The 20256-nt window shown below is 56.9% G+C and overlaps 1 protein-coding gene across 8 annotated transcripts in view; it reads left to right on the top strand.

Moving 5' to 3' along the window:
* Positions 1-20256, top strand: part of GRB10 (growth factor receptor bound protein 10) — a 191982-nt gene that overhangs the window by 124674 nt on the left and 47052 nt on the right. For 7 of the 8 annotated variants that reach the window (XR_006965152.1, XM_047096039.1, XM_047096040.1 and 4 more), the window contains 2 exons: positions 1711-1930; positions 8211-8352. Coding sequence is in view for 7 of the 8 variants with exons in the window: in XM_047096039.1 (XP_046951995.1) it covers positions 1711-1930; positions 8211-8352 (362 nt within the window). In the remaining variant the exon portion in view is untranslated. Of the gene's footprint in view, positions 1-1710; positions 1931-8210; positions 8353-20256 lie in introns of those variants that run through there. The other variant, XM_047096043.1, reaches the window with a different exon arrangement.

Here is a 20256-nt window from a genome sequence, read left to right as displayed (position 1 = left end):
GTGCCCGGCTCTGCCGCAGGGCGGGGTGATGACCAGCCTCCTGTCCTCACCCACCCCCGCGGACCCCGGGTCAGGTTGTAGAGGCTGAGAAACAGAAAGCCGGGCCTGGTGCTGCGGGCGGGGGGCCCGTAGGAGGCGGGCTGGGGCGGCGGGTTCACAGGGGCCTTCCTGTCGGGGGAGCTTGTGGTCCCGGCTTGGCGAGGGTGTTGCTGTCTTGGGCCCCAGCCCCTCAGGCTGAGCAGGTGTCGCTTATGGGACCAAGTGGGCCTGTGAGTTAGGGGGACTCGCGGAGTGCCCCAGTGGGGGAGCGCGTTCACACGTGCCACGTTTGAAGTGACCGAGTGGAAAACTCAGAGAAGGGGGGCTGTGCTGTCAGTTTCCAGCGGGTTACAAACAGGAGAAGCTAACTCGGTAGCCCCAGCCCACGATGACTGGGGATGCAGGATGCTTTATGGAGCTCGCGGCCGGAGTACGGGCGGGCCTTAGCAGGAACGCGCACTGAGTCACACTGGGCTGCTCAGAGCCTGGCCTGTGTCCCCAGGTTTCTGTCTCTGCCTCCTGCCCTGGGCGCTCCCACATCTCTGGGCGTGCCGGGTTATCCCCTCATCGTGTGCAGTCAGGGTTCTTCAGAGAAACAGAACCATTAACATGTGCATTTATACGTGTATGGGGAGGGAGGTGGGGGTTAAGGAGTTGGCTCCCACAATTGTGTAGTTGGACGTCCAGAATCTGCGGGGTCGACCGGGAGGCTGGGGGCCCAGAGAGGAGTTGCAGTTTGAGTCCGGAGGCAGAATTCTTCCCTCCTTGGGGGACTGTGGTCTTTTTCTCTTCAGGACCTTCACCTGATTGGATGAGGCCCACCCACATTATGGAGGGCAATCTGCTTTGCTCAGAGGCTACTGACTTAAATGGTAATCTCATCTAAAAAATTCCTGCACGGAAACATCTAGAATCAAGTGTGACCAAATACCGGCGACCGAGCCAAGTTGACACGAAGAATTTCCCGTCAAAGTCTCTGTGTGTGCCTCTGCTATTTTCTGACCTTCCGTCCGGCATTCCCTGTGCTTCTCTCTCTCTGCGTCTGCCTCGGGCCTTCTGTGAGGACAGGCTTCCTCAGGCTCCCAGGCCAGTCGAGGGCACCTGGAGGTCTGCAGGTGCACGATTGATCCGCAGCCACTCGTGAGCCCATCTGCGTGGCTTGGGCCCTCCTGGAGCTCTTAGCTGGCCCAGGCTGCTGTCTGTGCTGGGTGCTGTTCTGTTCCTGTGTCTCTCTTTCACTGCTAGAATTTCAGGGAAGGGAGAAGGCCTGACTTGCCTAAGTAGAGCTCGATGTCCACCTGTGGTCTGGCCACCTGAGGCTGCGCAGCTGTGACTGCGTGTGGCCCGTCCACCCCAAAGGGGGTGTGAGCTAGGCAGGTGCTCCGAAGGGTGTGTGCAGCCGCTGGGAATGCGGCTGGACCGTAGTTACCAAGTAGCTTCTGGAACATCAGCAAACATCAGTAGATGGAACACATACGATTCCTTACGGGATGTATATCCTCAGTTATGCTCCTCTGCCTTCACCTAATAGTTTAAAATATTGTGAGTTTTGGAACCTGAGCCCTAAGATGCCCGTGTGGCCGTGGCCCCTCACTGCTGCTAAAGTTTTGTCTTGTTCTGTTCTGTTTTTTTTTTTTTTTTTTCTCCCCCGCTTTTGCCTTTAACGCCCAGAGGATGACGTAGACCTGGAAGCCCTGGTGAACGATGTGAGCGCATCCCTGGAGAGTCTGTACCCGGCCTGTAGCATGCAGTCAGAGACGGTGCCCCTGCTCCAGAATGGCCAGCACGCCCGCAGCCAGCCGCCACCCTCAGGAACAAGGTCCCTCCAGCCGCAGGCGTCCCCGCGACTGCAGGTGCAGCGCTCACAGCCTGTGCACATCCTCGCTGTCAGGTGGGCCCCGGGGCCTGGAGGGCCTCGTCTCCTAGAGCAAGGGAGGGCCGTCGCACGGACACAATAGCGCCCCCTGCTGCGTAGACACGTTCCTTGTCTCTGTGCAGCCCGTGCCCAGAGTGGGGTGGGGGGACCTGGGGCAGTGGTGTCCCCGGGGGCTGTCAGACATGTGCCACCTCAGACCCGTGGACGCATTCTGTTTGTATTCCTGGAAATACCAGGGCTGGGGGGGAGGGGCTCATGGGAAGCAGGGTGGGGGGTTGGGCTTCCTTGGAGGCGGCAGATCTCGGATTTGGGTGTTGAAGGGTGAGTGGGAATCGGTGGGCGGCGGGCGGGGAGAAGAGATTTCGTGAGCAGAAGAGAGGATTCTCGTTGTCCCGAGGGGCAAAACTTCCTCCCTTTTTGTATGGCCGCACGACACGGCATTGCGTGTTCTGCGTTTTCCTCACCAAGCCGTCCGTTGACGCCAACGTGGACAGCACGCTAAGTGAATGAGCCTGTCACAGAAGGACGGTGCCACACGGTTGTACTCACGTGTCGCCTCTAAGGTGGCCGAACTTCTAGACGCAGAGGGTAGGAGTGCTGGATGCCAGGGCTACGGGGAGGGAATCAGGAGATACGGGACTGAGCGTTCAGAGTTTTGGTTTTACAAGACGAGTCAGTCCTAGGACGTCCTGCGGCACGGAGCCCACGCGTGACGGCGCTGCTGTGCAAGGAGGGAAGAGCTTCCGCAGTAGCGATAAAGGCGGAGGGGAGGGAGCGGTTGCAGGCTGTGGGTGATGACAAGCCAGACTGGAGACAGATCGCGTGTCTACTTACGACACACCCGGTCGTTCACGTTAAACACGTACAGCGTTTTGCGCATCTGTCACGCCTCCACGGGGTGCTTTGCACACAAGATGATCCCGACAGGTGCGGGCCAGATCCCGGAGGCGTCTCTGAGCCCTTCAAGGGGAGAGGCGGGGAAAGGATTTGAACAGGCGAGCGAGGAGATGGGCTGCGGTTCTGGCAGATAATTCTGGCAGCCGGGTGTCGGGGTGGTGGGCTAGACCACAGCTGATTTGGAGGCCGTTTCGAGGACCAGCCTAGAGACGGTGGTGTCCTGACCCCGATGAAGAGGGGGATGGATGGGAGTTGTCACACCCGGATTTGGGAGGGGGAGGGGCAGGGCACTGAGGGTGTCTCTACCCCGTCTCTGGGGCCCGGGAGGTGGGTGGACCGGTGTGGCCGCCGCCCAGTCGCTGTTGGCTCTGGAGGTTTTCAGGTGACAGTGGAGGGATGGGAGCGGGCGAGGGACCGAGGCCAGCCTCCCTGCCTCCCTGCGCTTTCTAGTGCAAGGCTGTGCGGGGCCCTCCATCTTGGGCCTCGGTCAGGCTGGGGTTCTTCGGGCTGGTGGTTCCTCAGCACTGCATCTCCTGGGGATCTCGCTTCCTTTCCTTGGGATGGGGATAGGTCAAGGTGGTCCTCTCTGCTTCCAGAAACTTCTGTGAGGCTCTTTCTGGTCTGACATCCCAGGTCTTCTGCAGCTGGGTAACCCTCTTGCCAAGGTAGCCTGTTGTGTCTTGGGGAGCTCAGAGCTGTCTGCAGGGGGCGTGTAGCAGCTCTGTGGCCTGCGGTCGGCTGCCTCTCGGCTTCCTGCCTTTCCTCCCCTCCGTCGTCCCGGTGTTTATACCTGCCTGTGCTTTTTTGAGCATCAGTCCTGTTCTCTTGGCCCCTGTGGAGCTCAGTCTGGAGGGAGACTTTTCTCCATGTGGCTGGGGTCTGGGGTCTCTCAGTCACCCATCCCTGGAAGGGTGGGAGGCCCCTGGGAAGACAGGGTCGCAGCCCCAACAGTGACAGTGCCCAGAGCTGAGTCAGGGCAGAGGATGGCACAGGCAGACCTGGGCCTGTTCGTTGCCCGGGGCCCTTGAGCTAAAGTTTGGGCCGAACTCAGCCCTGTGCCCTGGGGTTGCCTGTGTTAGGTCCCACGGGGGTGCACGGGGCAGGCGTGCACCACAGGGCATCTTACTTTGGATGTGTTTAAAAATGGGGTGACCAATACGGGATACCCAAAGATTTCTTTTGTAAGTGAGGCTTTATGTTGAGCACTTCCTGTGTATGGTCTCTCTCGAGTCCTCACTTATTAGCTGATACAGTGGCCACCACAACCCTACGAGGCGGGTGATGTCGTGGGCCTCATTGCCCAGGTGAGGAAACTGAGGCACTGGGGGACGTGACACGCCCACACCTGGTGAGTAGGGAGTCCGGATGCAAACCCAGGTGGAGGGGTCCTGACCGGCTCAGAACCTACTGGGTGTGGCGCTGTGTCTGAGACCCGCAGAGTGGGGTGTGGCGCACAGGCAGAGGCAGGTGCAGAGCAGACACTGGGGAAGGAGAAATGGGCTTCCTGGAAGAGGCTGCGGCTGGGCCGGCTGATCCTGAGGGAGCGGACAGCAGGGAAAGCAGGGGGCACGTTCTAGCCCAGGCAGGCGGCGGAGCCCAGGCCTGGCCGTTCTCGTCCCCGACCCCCAGCATCCCTGCATCTTCGCCCCCTTTCCGCGTCTCGCTCCGTAACTGGGCAGAGACGCAGCCTCTGGAGCGGGGATGTTCTCCGGCCTCATGTAGTGTCCCTCGTTTTGCCGTGGCCAATGCTTGCGCACTGCTGGGAAGCCAACGTGGGACTTTTCTCGTCCTTTTAATTTTTAAGAATAACGTATTGACGTGAAATTCACATCACATAAAATTAATCACTTCAAGTGTCCAATTCAGGGACACCTGAGTGGCTCAGTCGGTTAAGCGTCCGACCCTTGATTTCAGCTCAGGTCATGATCTCACAGTTTGTGAGTTCGAGCCCCGCATCGGGCTCTGTGCTGACCGCAAAGAGCCTGCTTGGGATTCTCTCTCTCTCTCTCTCTCTCTCTCTCTCTCTCTCTCAAAAATAAATAAATAAACATTAAAAAATTAAAGTGTACAATTCAGGCGCATTTAGTAGACTCCCCAGCATTGAGCTGCCACCACCTCTACTTAGTTCTGGAATGTTCTCCCTGCACGAGAGGAAACCCGTACCCATTAAACAGTGTCTCCACACCCCTTCCCACAGCCCCTGGCAACCACCAGTTCGCATGCTTTCTGTTGCTACGGATTCACCTGTTCTGGCTGCTTCATCAAAAGGGAATCCTACAGGGTGTGACCCCCTTGTGTGTCCAGCCTTGCTGACTTAGCATGTTGTCTGTTTTTGTTTTGTTTTGTTTTGTTTTTTAATAAAGACGAATTTTTGAAAGATCAGTTTTAGGTTCATAGCAAAATTGAGAGAAATTTCTAAATGTCTCCCATGTACCCCCTTGCCCACACATGCACAGCCTCCCGCATTACCCACATTCCCCACCAGGTGGTACCTTTGTCACAGTTGGCGAGCCTGCGTGGACACATCGTCATCAGCCAAAGTCCGTGGTTTACCTGAGGGTTCGCTCTTGGTGTTGGACATTGTATGGTTTGGACAAATGTATAATGTATAATGGTACAGTACCATACACTGCCCTAAAAAACACAGCTTTCATTCATTCATTCATTCATTCATTTTGAGAGAGAAAGAGAGGGTGAAAGTGAGCGAAGGGCAGAGAGAGAGAGAGAGAGAGAGAGAGAGAGAGAATATCCCATGAGGGGCAGAGAGAAGTGAGGCTCACCTGAACTGGGGCTCGAACTCACGAACCGTGAGATCATGACCTAAGCTGAAGTCAGAGCTTAACCGACTGAGCCACCCAGGTCCCCCCCCCCGAACACACCGCTTTTAAAGGTTTTCAGAACAACCCTGTTCAGAGAAGTTTCTGGGAGCTTTAGAGCATCAGAACATTGGCATCTTGTATGTGAGTCGGAACAGACTTTTATCCTTGTGCTTCAGGAGAGTCACCCGTCAGTGGTCGTCGGGGCTCTCCTCCTCCTCTCTTGCTCCGTAGGACAAGGGACAGCAAGTGAGCCAGGCACTTGGCCGTGACAGAGGCTGGTGTGGGAAGAGTGGGATTCCCTGACAGCGCACATCCGCTTTCTGGGATGTTATGGGGGTGCCTCAGAGGGGCCGCGGCACCCCCCCCACCGGCACTGACCCCATTCCCGCCCCAGGAGCGTGCACACCGTAGATGTGTGCATCCTGGTCCCCGTGGAACGGCTGGGCGGGCCCCTCACGCATCAGGATCGCTTGGTAAACAGAGAACCTGTAAGGTGATCGCTGCAGTTCTCTAGTGGCAAAACTCCCAAGAAAGCGAATGGATCGTTAATTTCGTCACACTGTAAAAGGAGTCCAAAAAATTCTTGGAAGACTCTGCCCCTGTACAGGGGCTTCTCGAGGCTTATGTCACTGAGGACCAGGGATACTGAGCGGCAGCAGGGCTCACGCCGCTGCTCAGGTGGGTGTCTGGACAGTGGGCAGTGTTGCCCTCCAGAGGACAGGGGCTCCGCTCCCAGGAAAGCCCTGGCAGTGTGGACGGGAAGCCCCGGCAGGGCCCCGGGGGGAGCCCCGGCAGTGTGGACGGGAGGACCCGGGGGAAGCCTCGGCAGTGTGGACAGGAAGCCCCCCGCAGGACCGTGGGAAAGCCTCAGCAGTGTGGATAGGAAGCCACCAACCGGTAGGACCCCGGGGGAGCCCCGGCAGTGTGGACGGGAGGACCCCGGGGGAGCCCCGGCAGTGTGGACAGGAAGCTCCGGCAGTGTGGACAGGAAGCCACCGGCAGGACCCCGGGGAAGCCCTGGCAGTGTGGACGGGAGGACCCTGGGGAAGCCCCGGCAGTGTGGACAGGAAGCCATCGGCAGGACCCCGGGGGAGCCCTGGCAGTGTGGACAGGAAGCCCCCGCAGGACCACGGGAAAGCCTCAGCAGTGTGGATAGGAAGCCACCGGTGGGACCCCGGGGGAGCCCCGGCAGTGTGGACGGGAGGACCCTGGGGAAGCCCCGGCAGTGTGGACAGGAAGCCCTCACAGGACCCCGGGAAAGGTAACAGAGGGGGCACTTTGCAGCCGTTTGTCCTTCGACTTTGAACTTTATTCTTCTGTTTTCATAACTGCATCTGATTCGTCACCCTGTGTGTGTTTGGCTTTGCCCTATGACGAGTGGGTTTTGCGTTCTTGGGAGGAAATGCCAACAAGTAGGCCGCCTGGTCCTCACTCCGCAGTGGCTGTGACGGAAAGACGGGCTTCCGTGTCCTGGGGAGGACGGCTGCTCACGGCCTTTATTTCCGATTCGGTGCCAACAGCCTTTTTTGTGTAAGCAAGCACTCATCCCACAGCCCAGACGAGGACACGGGGGAGTTTTCACGTGTCTGGACGAGTGCTGGCTTCAAGGCCATCGAACGTAGCTGTTCTCGTGAAAGCGCTCTTACTCGCAGAACGTCTTCACACATCAGTGTTCAGGGAACAGAATCCATGAGGTGCTTGGAGAAGACGTCTAGGATGTGTCATGCGCGGAGCATGGTTTTTGTTTTGTTTTGTTTTTTTAAAGTTTATTTATTTTAAGAGAGACAGAAAGAGAGTGTTAGTGGGGGAGGGGCAGACAGACAGGGACAGGGGATCCGAAGCGGGTTCTGTGCTGACAACAGTGATCCCGACACGGGGCTCAAACTCACAGACCGTGAGACCATGACCTGAGCCGAGGTTGGATGCTTGGCGAACTGAGCCCCGCAGGCGCCCCTTGGAGCATTAAACATCCTCCCCAGCTGTTTAATGGGTGAGGGAATCTGTACCCTTTGAGTCTGAGAATGGGGGAAAAAAACAGAAAACAAAACTCTTGGTTGTGGTACAATGCACGCAGCCGTTTTTCAGTGCGCCATCTCGTGGCGGTGCCTATGCTTCCGTTGTATCTCTAGAACTTGCTCATCCTGCAGAAGCGACGCTCTGTCCCTGTGAAACCGTGACTCCCCGTTCCCCTCCCGCCAGTCGCTGGCATTTTCCATTGTACTAGCTAGGGGCCTGGAGACCCTAGGTACCTCACAGAAGTAGGATTGTACAAGATCCGCCCTTTTGTGACTGGCTGATTTCACCCAGCACAGTGTCCTCAGTGTCATCCTGGTTGTCACCGTGCGTCAGAATTCCCTTCCTCGGTCGGGCTCAGTAGTGTCCCCTCATGTGGATAGACCAAGTTTTATTTATACGTTCCCACATTGGTTGACCCCCCAGGGGACTGATGTGACCAGTCCCGCTGGGAACACAGGAGTGAGTCCATCTTTAGTTTCCTTGGGGACACCCCCGGACGTGGGACTGCTGGGTCATGTCGGGGGATGGCAGCTTTTAATGAGCGGTTGTGTCTCTCCTCCCAGACGCCTGCAGGAAGAAGGTGAACAGTTCAGAACCTCGTCTCTGCCGGCCATCCCCAACCCTTTCCCCGAGCTCTGCGGCCCCGGGAGCCCCCCACTGCTGACGAGGGGCTCCTTACCTCCCAGCCAGGCGGCTGCAAAACAGGTGAGCGTGCGGTCCCGGGTTCGAGTGGCAGGCCACCGGGCTGCGGGGTGAGGACAGATGTGCTGGCTCATTGTTTTCAGAAGGGAGGGTAGGGTAATTGTGGGATCTTTTCATTCTTTTCCTCTTGCTACTATATTTTTGCCTTATAAAGCTTTCTGATTCATTGGCCCGAGTTCATTTGTTAAGTCAGCGATGTATCTACGTGTTTCGGAAGGAGCCTCATAAAAGTGATTAAGAAAACAACTTGGTGCTAAAAAACGAGTTTTATTTAGTTCCCTGAAAAGAATTCCCCTGCCACATCATCTTCACTGGCCAGGAACTCTGGATAAGTGAGGCGTTCCTCAGGCACCTGAACTTGAGCGTAGTTGAAGGCTTTCCGTAGTATATTCCTGATCTGGAATATGATCTGTGCAAGGCAGAAAAACTTTGACCCAGGAGATGACAGCCATCTTTTTAAACTAACAGGTTTCTGCCTTAAGAGTAGCACCGTGAGCTGGATATTATATAGCCATTGTCCTCTGAGAGGAAGCTTCAATAACTTACCCAGTTAACAGAGAGCTTCAGTAACTTACCCAGCGTCGCATCGTCAGTGGTCAGCTTGTCAGAGAAACAGGCTGGTGGCTCCGCCCGTCCAGGTTGGCATGGCCTGGGCCGCAGTGGGTTGCAGGCCTGGGAGGGAGACCCAGTGATGCTATACTGTGTGTGTGTGTGTGTGTGTGTGTGTGTGTGTGTGTTTGTGTTGGGGGGATGTAAATATCATGATGACAGTAACCTCTAACGTTCACGGAGTGATCCCTGTATGCCAGCTGTTGTTCTAAGTAGTTTCCATGATTATTCGTTCGCTTACTCCTCAGAACACCCCTAAGAGTCAGGTACAAATGTTCTCCGTTTCAGTTGGGGAACTAAAACCCAGCTTTAATTGTTGGGGCTGGGCGGGACCCCAGTGTGTGTGTGGTGGGGCTGGGCGTGAACCCCCAGTGTGAGCAGTGAGGCTGGCTTGGAGCTGACGTCAGGATCCAGAACTTCTGATTTCAGCCATTACACCAAGTGTCTCCTGGGATCTTGATAATCTTTCTTTGCACCAAGTGTATTCCAGAAGTTTCTTTGCCTCCTAGAATCACGCTCTTTCATTCTGTCTGCACTGTCCTACCTTTGCTGCCCTCAAGCGTGATAGCCACCCCCCCCCCCCCGACCCCATGCTCTGCACACCCACCCACCCCGTGCCACCACCACGCAAGGCCTGCCCTCTCAGGTCTCAGGCTCCCTCGCCAGCTCCTGAGTCCTGACCTTGCGCCTCCAGGGTGGGTTGCGCGGTCCCGCCATCAACACTCAGGAGGTGAGGTAAGTGTCCCTGTCCCAGAGTCAGCGCTGGCCGGCTGGCGGGGCTGCGGCTCCTCGTCACATGCCTCCAGGACATCTGGGACGTCTGCCCCACCGGTGACCTTCTGCTTCAAATAAGGGTCTAGACAGCCTGTCTGTGGATTGGTCACCCAGCTTGTTTACAGCGTCACCCGTCCTAAAATAAGGCCGGGAAAATTTTTTCTGGCTCCCGCTGCGGTTGGCAAGAAAGCAGGCCTCCACCCCCACGGGCTGTCCAACTCTCAGCAGAATCCGGAAACTCGGAAATTTTGCCTGCTGTTTTCCTCGGGATCAGAGTGTCTGCACTGGTGTCTGTGTCTCTGTCGCCCGTTTCCCTCCGGCTGGCTGGCCCAGCAGACACGGGAAGGATGCTTCACACTCTGCTGTACTGGTGGGAAGTCCACGCTCCTCGTGTTGGAACCGGCCCAGGGGGACGCAGCCCATCCCCCCCCAGGTTCTGACCTTCGCTCTCGGAGCCCCGTGGCGTGGGCACCGACACCGCGGTCACCCCGGAGGCTAGAGATGCCGCACACACAGCCTCTCGGTCCCAGACGGTGAGGGCGTCGCTGCCTACAGTCAAAGTCAAAGGCGTTTGGGCCCCTTCTCCCCACTTGCCTCGAGGGGAAGGGATGCTTGGTGATCCAGCTCCTTTCACACGAAGTCAGAGGGAGCGGCTGGATCCTGTCCAGCCGGGCTCTTCCGAAGTCCTTATGCACAGGAGGCCCCATCACATCACCTCATTGGCTGAGCACGGCGTGGCCAGCGTGGGAAAAGAAGAGAGCCGATTTTCCCTTCGGGACAGCGAGGCAGTCCGAAGCAGCCTCTACCTGCCCCCGAGTCAGAGGTTTGAACAGCCGTGCGGAAGGGAAACCCGTCCTGCCCGAGGTACTGTGGCTACGCTGTTCCACACTGTTCTTCCAACATCCCGGCAGCCTGCCTTCACCTTCCTTTTCCAGCGACCCTTTCCAGATGCTCGGGGGCAGGAGTGTCAGGTGCAGTGTCCCTGCACCCAGCTCCGGAGAGCGAGTGCCGTGATGTGGGCTGGGTGCCGTCTGCTGCACGGGCGTCCCGCCCGCCGTGGTGTGGGGGGCGCCCACCTGGTGTGCAAGACCGCTGCCTGGCGGGACAGCCCCTGTGGCTGCATGCAGGACCCCGGGACAGACAGCTGGGGGGCGGTAGGCACGCTGATGAGGTTGCAGGATCTTGGGGGTGTCGTTCTGTCGCCTGCCCGGTGGGGTTCCTCCGGAGACATGCGAGCTGCAGGCTGGTTGCCCCACGGGGGTGGGGGAGGCAGCCGGGTTCTCCACTCAGAGGAGGGCACAGAGAATTCAGCCAGGGGCTGTCCCCGGGATAGAGGAGCCTTCAGCCACACCACTCTGGGGGCATTTCTGACCCCTCCCGTGCCCGAACTTCAGCTGTCACCTTTGAGCCCTGCTGCGTCCAGACCCTGAAGCTGGAAAGCCCTCGGGGAGCTTAGTGTCATATCATCAGGTGAAGGTGATGGAGTAGGTGGCAGTGATGAACCAGAGGAAGTCATTACTCTGCCAGGAAGGATCGGGAACCCTCAGCAGCATCCCCGGGGGTGCAGACGCCCCTGGTCAGGCTGTGGAGGTCCTCCCATGCTGACCCTGTCAGGGTCTGTGTTTGTGGCACCCCCCCCCCCCGCCAGTCCACATTGCAGCCCTGCCCCCACCAGGATAGCACGGGGGGAGGGGAGCGCCTTCGGGAGATAGGCGGGTTTAGATGAGGGTGTGGACTGGGGCCCCCATGGTGGGACCAGTGCCCTTATGGGACAAGCAAGCAGTGCACGACTTCTGTCTGCCGCAGGTGGCAGGGAGAAGGTGGCCATCTAGGGGTCAGGAAAGGGCTCCCAGCAGAACCCCACCCTGCCTGGTCTCAGACTCTTGGGAGCTGTGAGGAGTCCGTGCTGTGCGAACCCACGGCTGGAGCCAGTGGAGACTGGAGAGTCCTGGAGTTTCTCATGAGCGTCCTGGCACCCCCACCCCCTCTGCCACCAGAAGCCTTAAAACCGTGTAGATGAGACTTCACTGTGTGGGGACCAGCCCCTGACAGTCGCTGTTCCTTCCTGCCAGCTCTGCTTCCCGGCCTAGATCTGGGGTCCTGACAGGCTGTCTGCCGCCCCCATGTTGGCCCCCTGGCTTTCACCATAAAGGGGCGGAGCTTTGGTGGGCCCCCACCGCTGCCCACCTGCCCGCTGTGCACCACTGCCCACAGAAGCAGCACAGGACAGGTGACCTCGGCCCCACCCCGGCTCCATACCCACACCTGCCTCCACCTGCTCCCAGACCTGACCCGTGTGAGCCGCTCACCGTCGAGTCAGCAGCCTGGCTGATGTCGGGAGTCGCTGGGAATGTCTCCTGCATCTGGAGCCCCTGAGCCCGGTGCACCTCCGAACCCCAGTGACAGTGACGTCTGCGCCTCCCGTGTGGGTCCTCCCAGGCTAGTGCGTGCTCTAGGGATCATCTTAAGACGCCCGCTTGTCAGGTTTTCTGCTTGTTTGATTGCGTTATGTGAATTTTAAAGCAGTGACATTTGGTTTCTTTGTTAATATTTTATTTTTTTTTATTATATTTTAAAAAAAATTTTTTTTAACGTTTTTATTTTATTTTTGAGACAGAGAGAGACAGAGCATGAACGGGGGAGGGTCAGAGAGAGAGGGAGATACAGAATCTGAAACAGGCTCCAGGCTCTGAGCCATCAGCACAGAGCCTGACGCGGGGCTTGAACTCATGAACCGCGAGATCATGACCTGAGCCGAAGTCGGACGCTTAACCGACTGAGCCACCCAGGCGCCCCACTTTGTTAATATTTTAAACCAGAGTCTAGTGATTTTCATTTAGCTTTATGGCTTCACCAGTAGGGAGAGCACTTGTGGGCGTATTTTTTCATGGACGGTAAAATGAAATCATGAAGTGTGGTTCGTGTTGGAAGAAATACCCCTTTGCCCCGTGAGAGTCTAGTACCCGTGGCTGTGGTTTTACGTGGAGTCTTTCCAGTTTATTATAGAGATGAGTGAATCTTGTTTGAAGGTACGGCTTCTGTGAAGGACATCATTCTGTCATTTTGGTGACAACAAATAATTTATCTGAATGACTTAATTAAGCTGTTTAATAACGTCTCATCCAACATTTACCAGAGTTGCAGAGGCCGAAGAAAATCTTTGATAACATTCTGTCCCCTAGAGGGTCGTGAAACTTGGTCAATATCCGGAAAGTGACATTTTGCGGTAAAAAATCAACAAGGGCATTTTTAACTGCTTGGTGACTCATTTGGAAAAGACAGGCCATTGCGTGGAAAAGGGTGATTGTTACAGCAAAGATCACGAGCCGTGAGACTGAGCCTAACGCCTGAATCGCATCCTACGGTCTAGACGGTGTCTCCAGGCTTCTTTGACGACATTCTCTTTGCTCTCGGTGCCCTGTGGACCGAGAGAACGTTGGTCCTTCTTTGTGTCTTGATAAGTCAAGTGCATCAGACCCACTGCAGTCTTCTCCCTGAGCCATGCCTGTTTTGTGTCTGTCCGTAGCTTGGTGCGGCGTGCGTTTATCTGACAGCAACTCTTGAGTGCCTGCTGCGTGCCTGGTTCAGTGCCAGTGACGAGGGTCCAACAGAGGGTGCAGTGCCCGCCCTGTGCCCCGCAGAGGCCAAGGGCATCTCCTTGAGCTTCAGCCAGAGCCCAGGAACCAGAGAGAGGCACAGTGCCCTTGGCCTGATGGGAGATGGCTTGTCTTCCTGGCCAGGCCATCTGAGTTGAGGATGTGACCATCAATGTGCCTGGAGCCAGCCTGCAGATCCAGGGCTGGAGGGGAGCCTGGCCCAGGTCCCAGGTGATCAGAGGTGAACCCCTCCCTTCAAGGGACACTGGCAGGTGTGTTCGCGCTCCCTGCCTTAGCCTCAGCCCCAGCCCGCAGCCACCGCCTGTCTCCATTGCACTAGAACCTCGTGGGAGAGAGGTTAGTGCAGACACTGCTGTCCTCCTGGGGTGCTGGGTGAGGATCCCCCGGTCCTCATGGGGAAGCCTTGTGCACTCGGGGACAGCTGACCCCGGCTGTCCAGAGGCCTGGCCCCTTATTGGATTGATGACCCCCAATCCAGTCGGAGAGAGACTCAGAAGGATAGGGTGTGGGGCAGAGAAGGCCTGCGTAGGTGAAAATCCTGCTCCGGTCACAGGGTCGGTGTGACTTCCCCGGGAAAGCGGGTCTCTCGGGACTGTTCCTGAGCAACACTGGTGGGTGTGGGTGTCTCCTGATCGATCTCTCTGGGCGCAGAGGCTGGAGGTCACTCAGGGTGTCGTGCCCCTTGGGAGAGCACGTTGCCCAGGCACCCCTGCAGGGCCACCTGCTCGTATGGAGGTGCCCTCACCCCTTCCAGGCTGTGTGGGGAGGTGGCTCTTGCCACCAGCCCCAGGGCACACCCCAGCCCTTCTCTTGGGTCCTTGGTCTCAGAGGCAGGTAGCAAGTAGCTCTGGAAATGAGTGCTTTGTGTGAACTGGGAACTGAAAATCTGAGAAACCAGGAACACACACGGATCCTGCAGGGAATCTGTAAAGTGGCAATGGCCGCGTTAGATTCCTTTAGGGATGGAACTCCTTTAAGGGTGTGCCCATAAGAGGGTCACGGGAGAGCCTAAGAAACAGCTTCTCTGCACTCCGGGATGGACCAGGGGGAGGCTTCCAGTGCCTCGGGGGACACTGGACTGGCTGTCACGTGCGGGTCCTGAGGGACTCCACCGGGAAGACCTTGTCTGTGTTTTCTGGCGCCTGTCTCATGGTGGTTACCGCACAGTTAATTCTCACACCCCTCGTGTACGCAGAGAGCCTGCTTGGGATCCTCTGTCTCTCTCTCTCTTTCTCTCTCTCTGCCCCTCCTCTGCCCCCCCACCTCAAAAATAAAGAGCATACAAAAGGAAACCTACTTAAAAAGGTTTTGAATAAGAAGTGTTGGCAGGTCGTTTCATGTTCCGGAACAGCCCTCATTCCGCCGCGGTTAGAGCAAGACAGGAAGCTCATATTCCACGTAAGCAGGAGCCTCTGCTCGACTGCAGCCATCAGAGAGAACGGCCTCTCCAAGCAGGAGGCTCCGTTCCTTCGTGGAAGCTACCCCTCCTCTGGTGGGCCGGCCCTGGGGTGGGGGCTGTCACGTGCCTGGGACAGAGGAGGCCGCTGGAGAGGCCGCCAGACCCCGCAGCTCTGACACCATCCACGTGGCATCCCTACAGCCGCTGGCATCTGTGGCCCCAGCAAGTCAGGGACTTCATGCTTACGTGCCCCGTAGGGTGCCTTTGGCCTCAAGAAGCAAAGGGCGTGATTGGCTGCCGTTGTAAGGACATTTACTTTGTTGTAACAGCAGGTCTAGGGGTGGGGGGACAGCTGCCACAGCCAACCCTGTCCTGTGTCCAGGAACTTGTGTCCTCCTCTGCAGCCTGGCTGTGTGTGCACCCAGAAGGCTCTGTTCATGCACTGGTCCGTGCGCCAGGGGCCCCGAATTGTTAAGTGGCAGAGGGAGAAACTGAGGCAGCGTGTGGCACGCGCTGCTTCCCAGCCGGACAGAGTGAAGCCGAGCTGTGGGGCGGGGGACACCAGGAAGATCCACGGGCAGGAATCAGGAGCCATGAGTGAGTGCCTGAGGCAGGTGTACTGAGATGCTGAGAATTGGCGGGGACAGGGGATGGCGGGGGGAGGGCAAGAGAGCCACGCAGGGAACGCAGGTTAAGAAAAGAACAGTGATGCTGTTAGAAATGTCTCGATTTCCGAATTTAAGGCGAGCCTTCACAGCTCGATGGAAACATCTGGAAGGCTCTGTCTAGGATGGCCTTCCTCTCAGCCAGTAATGGTTTCCGTGCAGCTGCATGGTGACTTAGGACAGCAGGCTTCTCCGTTTGTTATTCAAACACAATTAATCACATACTTAACCCTGCTTTTGATAGGGCATGAGTATTGTCTTAGCTCCCACTTGCTCTCCTCCCTCTGCTTACTGTTAAGAATTAATTTTCTGGAACTGAATTAATTGCCTCGCATTGGGGTTTGCACATTACTAATGATCAAAAGCGGGTCTCCCGAGGCTTTAACTACCATTTAATGAATGTGCTGCTTACATTAGCCCGTCTCTGGCCAGAAAAAGCAGCCACCGTAGCCAAGTGCAGCTGACTTCGCGGAATGTGCCGGCGTGGCGATGCCCTGCCATCCAATTCGCCCAGGTGGGCCGGCATCACCCTGGAGCCTAGTAACTTCTCATCAGCCTCATCCAATGCTGCGCCAGCCCTCTTTGTCTTAGCGCCTCCAAAACGGGCCCGTGTCTCCTTTCTGGTGCCTTGGGGGATCAGAGCACGTTGGAGCCAAGGTCTCAGTGACGCATCGCGAGCCAGGTGACCGGTGGCCGCCCAGTGCTGTTTGGACATTTGGGGAAGCCACAGGGTCATCTTGGGACAGGAGCCCGGGAGAACAGTGCTCGGGCCCCCAGTGGGACCGAGCAGTCGCTGCTGTCCAATGATAGTCGCTTTACCGACACGAGGGTCTGTCTGTACGGATCAGGTCTTCCCCGTCGCTGGTGGAGACAAAGCCCTGTTGACTCGTTGTCCCTCAGACTGGCTTCCTGCCTTCGCTGCCTGTTTCCTCATAGCTGCCACCATCATCCCCCACCGGAGCCCGCCCCTCCCTCGAATGGGGGGACGTCACCCTATTTCTGCCTCTTTGCCCATCCGCCACCAGTCGTCCTGTAGGAACATAAACTGCTGGTTTTTAAAATTCCAGGTAACGAACTTCGCTAGTTATCTCTCCGACACACTTCACTCAGCAGAAAGATGGTTGATACCCCTTGGGGGCATCTTGGGGGGCAGCGCAGGGAGCCCCGTCTCCCTTTCTGCTGAGAGGCCCCAGTAGGGACGGGCCCAGGTCTCTGAAGCCCAGCGCCACCCCTCACACTCTGGGAAAGCCTGGTGTTCGTCATGGTCCCACGGAGCAGCCGCGACGGGTCATGTCCGAGCAGCGAGCCCGAGCTTCAAGTCCATGGTTTTCCCAGGGAGCCACAGCAGCGCTCCGAACAAACAGGAAATACTAAACCAAAGTGGACGTTTACGTCACCTTTTATTCCTTCCGAGGGCACGTGTGAACTCAGCCACACCAAGCAAGGAGAGCCCACGGGCCACATAGATCCTGTCACGGCCCATTCCTTCTGCCGTGGCGCACGATGCCACCATGACCACAGGAGGCCCTGGGAGCAGGGATGTTCCCGTTTGGCACCTGTCCCAGTGGTCCTGGCTGAGGTGCTGCTCCAGTGGGCTCTGAGGCAGAGAGTCTTCGGGGCGTCTAGTGCGACAGAGACGTGTCAACAAGCATGTCACGGCCCCGTGGATTGGCTCCGCCTTCCTTGCGAATTTGTGCAAGAACCGGAGGAACGTGGGCCCATGAGCAGCCCTGAGTTGTGTTTGCGAGTTTCCGTGGCTGCTGCGACCGTGTCCCTCGCCCATCAGGAGGCTGTGACGTGTTCTTCCAGGGGATGGGCCCCCCGTCAGTCCTTCTGGGTCGGAGCCCGGAGTCGTGGAGTGGCGGCTGGCTCTCCCGGCTTTCTGCCTCCCCTTGCGCAGTGCCGAGCGGACGGAGAACCTCGCACCTGCTTTGCTTATCCTGTGCTTTCTGGAATCCCTGTTACTGGAGTTGTGGGAAAGAACCTGTACGTCTGTTTGGGGGAGGATTGCATTCTGTCACCTTCCTGGAAATTCACATTTCGCATTGGGTTACGGAGGATCTGAAAAATCCTGTAGGGAAGGAAACCCACTGGCGGGAGGCCGCTTAGAGCTACTCAGATGCTTCCGATCACAGACCCGCTTTGTGCACGACAGGCTGCCCAAGGAACCCACTTTGGGAAAGGGTGCCCAATTGTCGAGGGCATTTTTTGGAGTTCTCTGGGCGTAACACTAGAATCGAGTGTCTCAGAGCCCCCGGAGAGGCAGCCTGAAATCACTCCCAGTGTTTAACGGGACCCGTCATCCCGCATCTGCATTCAAGCAAGGGACCCAATCAGGCCACTTGTCTCGCTGTGTGTGGTGTTGGGGATGTCCTGTCAGGAAACTCGGTGAAATCCCCACAGCTAAGGTTTCTGTGGGCTATAAATACCTTGGAAAGTATAAATTCCCTAAATCTGTGAGCCCCCGAACTGATCCTGTGTTATAGCACTGAATGCCCCGTGGCATCGGCAGGTGGAGAAAACATCACAACATGAGCATGTGAACTCCCTGTCTTTCCCTGGAGTTTCCCCCAAAGCTAAGAGTAAGAGGTGACCCTCCTTGGCCAGCGAATCTGTTAATTCTTCCTCTTGCGGGACTCTCGCTGGGAACAGGTGAAGCTGGAAAATGAACTTTTGCCCCTGACAGTCCCGTCCTACGAGTTGGGAATAAACACCCACCTCCTCCTTGCTTGTGTTTGTCCAGTGGATACAGCCTGTCACGCCCGTGGAACGTGGGCATCGGTGCTTCTGGAATGCCCGTAACCAGTCCCGAGGGCATCTTGTCCCACTGGGCATTCTCCAAATGCGGCTGTAACCTGCAGGTCAGGATAAAGCATTTTCTGACTTTACGAAGGTGAAAGGCACGTGTTGGACCTCTGCAGTGGCCACCGTTGGAGCACGAGGTCCAGGCTCTCATGCTGTGTCCCAAAACTGTGTCCCGTGGCTGGGTGCTGGTTTTCAGCCAGCGCCACCCCACCAGCTCCCAGCCAGGCCCCCACCCCGGGGTGCGGCCTCCTTGCGCACCGTCCTGCCCTGCACACGCCTCCTGCAGTCTGGCCCTCTCGTTCCTTCTAGAACTCCGCTTCCTCTCTTGGGTCTCCTCCTCTCTTGGGTAGCTCCTCAGAGCGCAAGGGAAAGCAGTTTGACAGGTGGCGATGCAAACGAGCAAAGTGTCGCTGGAGGAAACCAAGTTTGCGTGGAGTCCTTCAGGAGAGAGAATCTGGGAACCACCCTCTTGCTCCCTCTGCCGCCGAGGCACGTCCCGGCCACTCTGGGAAAGAGGACACACACGTTGGCCCCTTTGGAAAGGCTGCAGGGGCCATCCTCCACTGGTCCCCAGCGGGAACCCAAATGCTGCTGACAAACGTGGTTTTTTATCTTATCCCAAAATAGCTTCACCATTGTCATCCCGCAGCGGATTCTCCAGGATCAAAGTGGCGGTTTCTCGCCCTGTTTCTAGAATCCCAGATTCTACAGGTTGGCTTATACCAGGAACACCCTGAGCAGGTAGAGGCAGGGGTATCGTATGACTTTCTTTGCTTGTGGCTCATGGTAAGTGCGTTCATGCAGCCTGTCTCCTGAGGAGCTGGGAAGGGGACGGGAGGAGATGTCCCTGTCCACAGGGGTGGGGACAGGCCACAGACGAAGTGACAGCCGTGCCCACGGACGTGGGGTCAGCATCCGTGCTGGAAGAAGCAGCAACCTCAGAATCCCTGACCAGGGACCTTCCATGCAAATTCTTAGACTAGCGACCTTCCAGCTCTGACCAGCGACCTTCCACGCAAATCCTATTGCAGCCGTCTTAAAAGCCAACTATTTCCTTCCGCCCGCAGCTTGGTCCAGCGCCTGCCCCTCTGTGTGTGTCTTACCTGGTTTCAGTCAAGGTAGATATGATTTTATACGTGTTTTTGTTGAACCTGCGACAAGTGTTTTCCGTGTTTCTTCCCGCTCGTAGTAAAGAACGCTCGTAGAAGCTGATGAGTACCGGGCCACACTTTCTTGGCTGTGCCTGGATATTCGCGTGGCTTCTTCCAGTTGTCTGTGCTATGGATAATGCTTTCCAGCGTGACGGTGATGTGGTTTTTGTTTCTCTTGAGTTCTTTTTCTTAGGGAAGTTCCCAGAAGGTGGATTCCTAGTCTAAGGTCATGAGTGTTTTACATTATAGCTCTGGATACCTGTTGGGATACCCGTTTGCAAGGGCCTATTTATTATTTATTTATTTATTTATTTATTTATTTATTTATTTATTTAAAGTTAAAAAGAAAGTTTTTTTAAATGTGTATTTATTTTTGATAGAGCATGAGCATCGGAGGGGCAGAGAGAGAGGGAGACGCAGAATATTATATTCAGGATAGAGTGAGCATCAGAAGTTCTGAGCCCTGACCCTGCACGAGCCATGGGCACACCCGGTGGCCACCTGTGCTGTGGTGAGCGAGGGGCATGCGGGCTTCTCATGGCAGCACACGGTGGCCCTGGACACTGGCTGTCCCCCAGCTGGGGTGGCCCTCCACGCGCCAGGTGCTTGGCTGCTGTTGGCTGGTAAGACTTGGTCCTGCCCTGCCTTACTGGTTTTACCCAGCCCGACCTGGCCACCTCTGTCCTGCTCAGCCTCGGGGCGCAGGTCAGCTTTCCTGAGCTGTGCAGCACAGCCCAAGCCCACCGGCCTCCCCAGCGTGGTCTCTTGTCCGGGAGGATTGCCCGAGGGACTGTGTGGCAGGGCCCCGAGACCGTGTTCTCCAAATCCCATACTTGCAGACATATGGACACTTAGTGCTGCCCGTCCCACATCCCCACCCCCAGCCT

This window comes from Lynx rufus, unplaced genomic scaffold (genome assembly GCF_022079265.1).
Source record: "Lynx rufus isolate CCGP_SWC_20201006 ecotype Redwood Valley unplaced genomic scaffold, mLynRuf1.p SCAF_4, whole genome shotgun sequence".
Lineage (NCBI taxonomy): Eukaryota > Metazoa > Chordata > Mammalia > Carnivora > Felidae > Lynx > Lynx rufus.
This window is presented reverse-complemented; position numbering and strand designations above follow the sequence as displayed.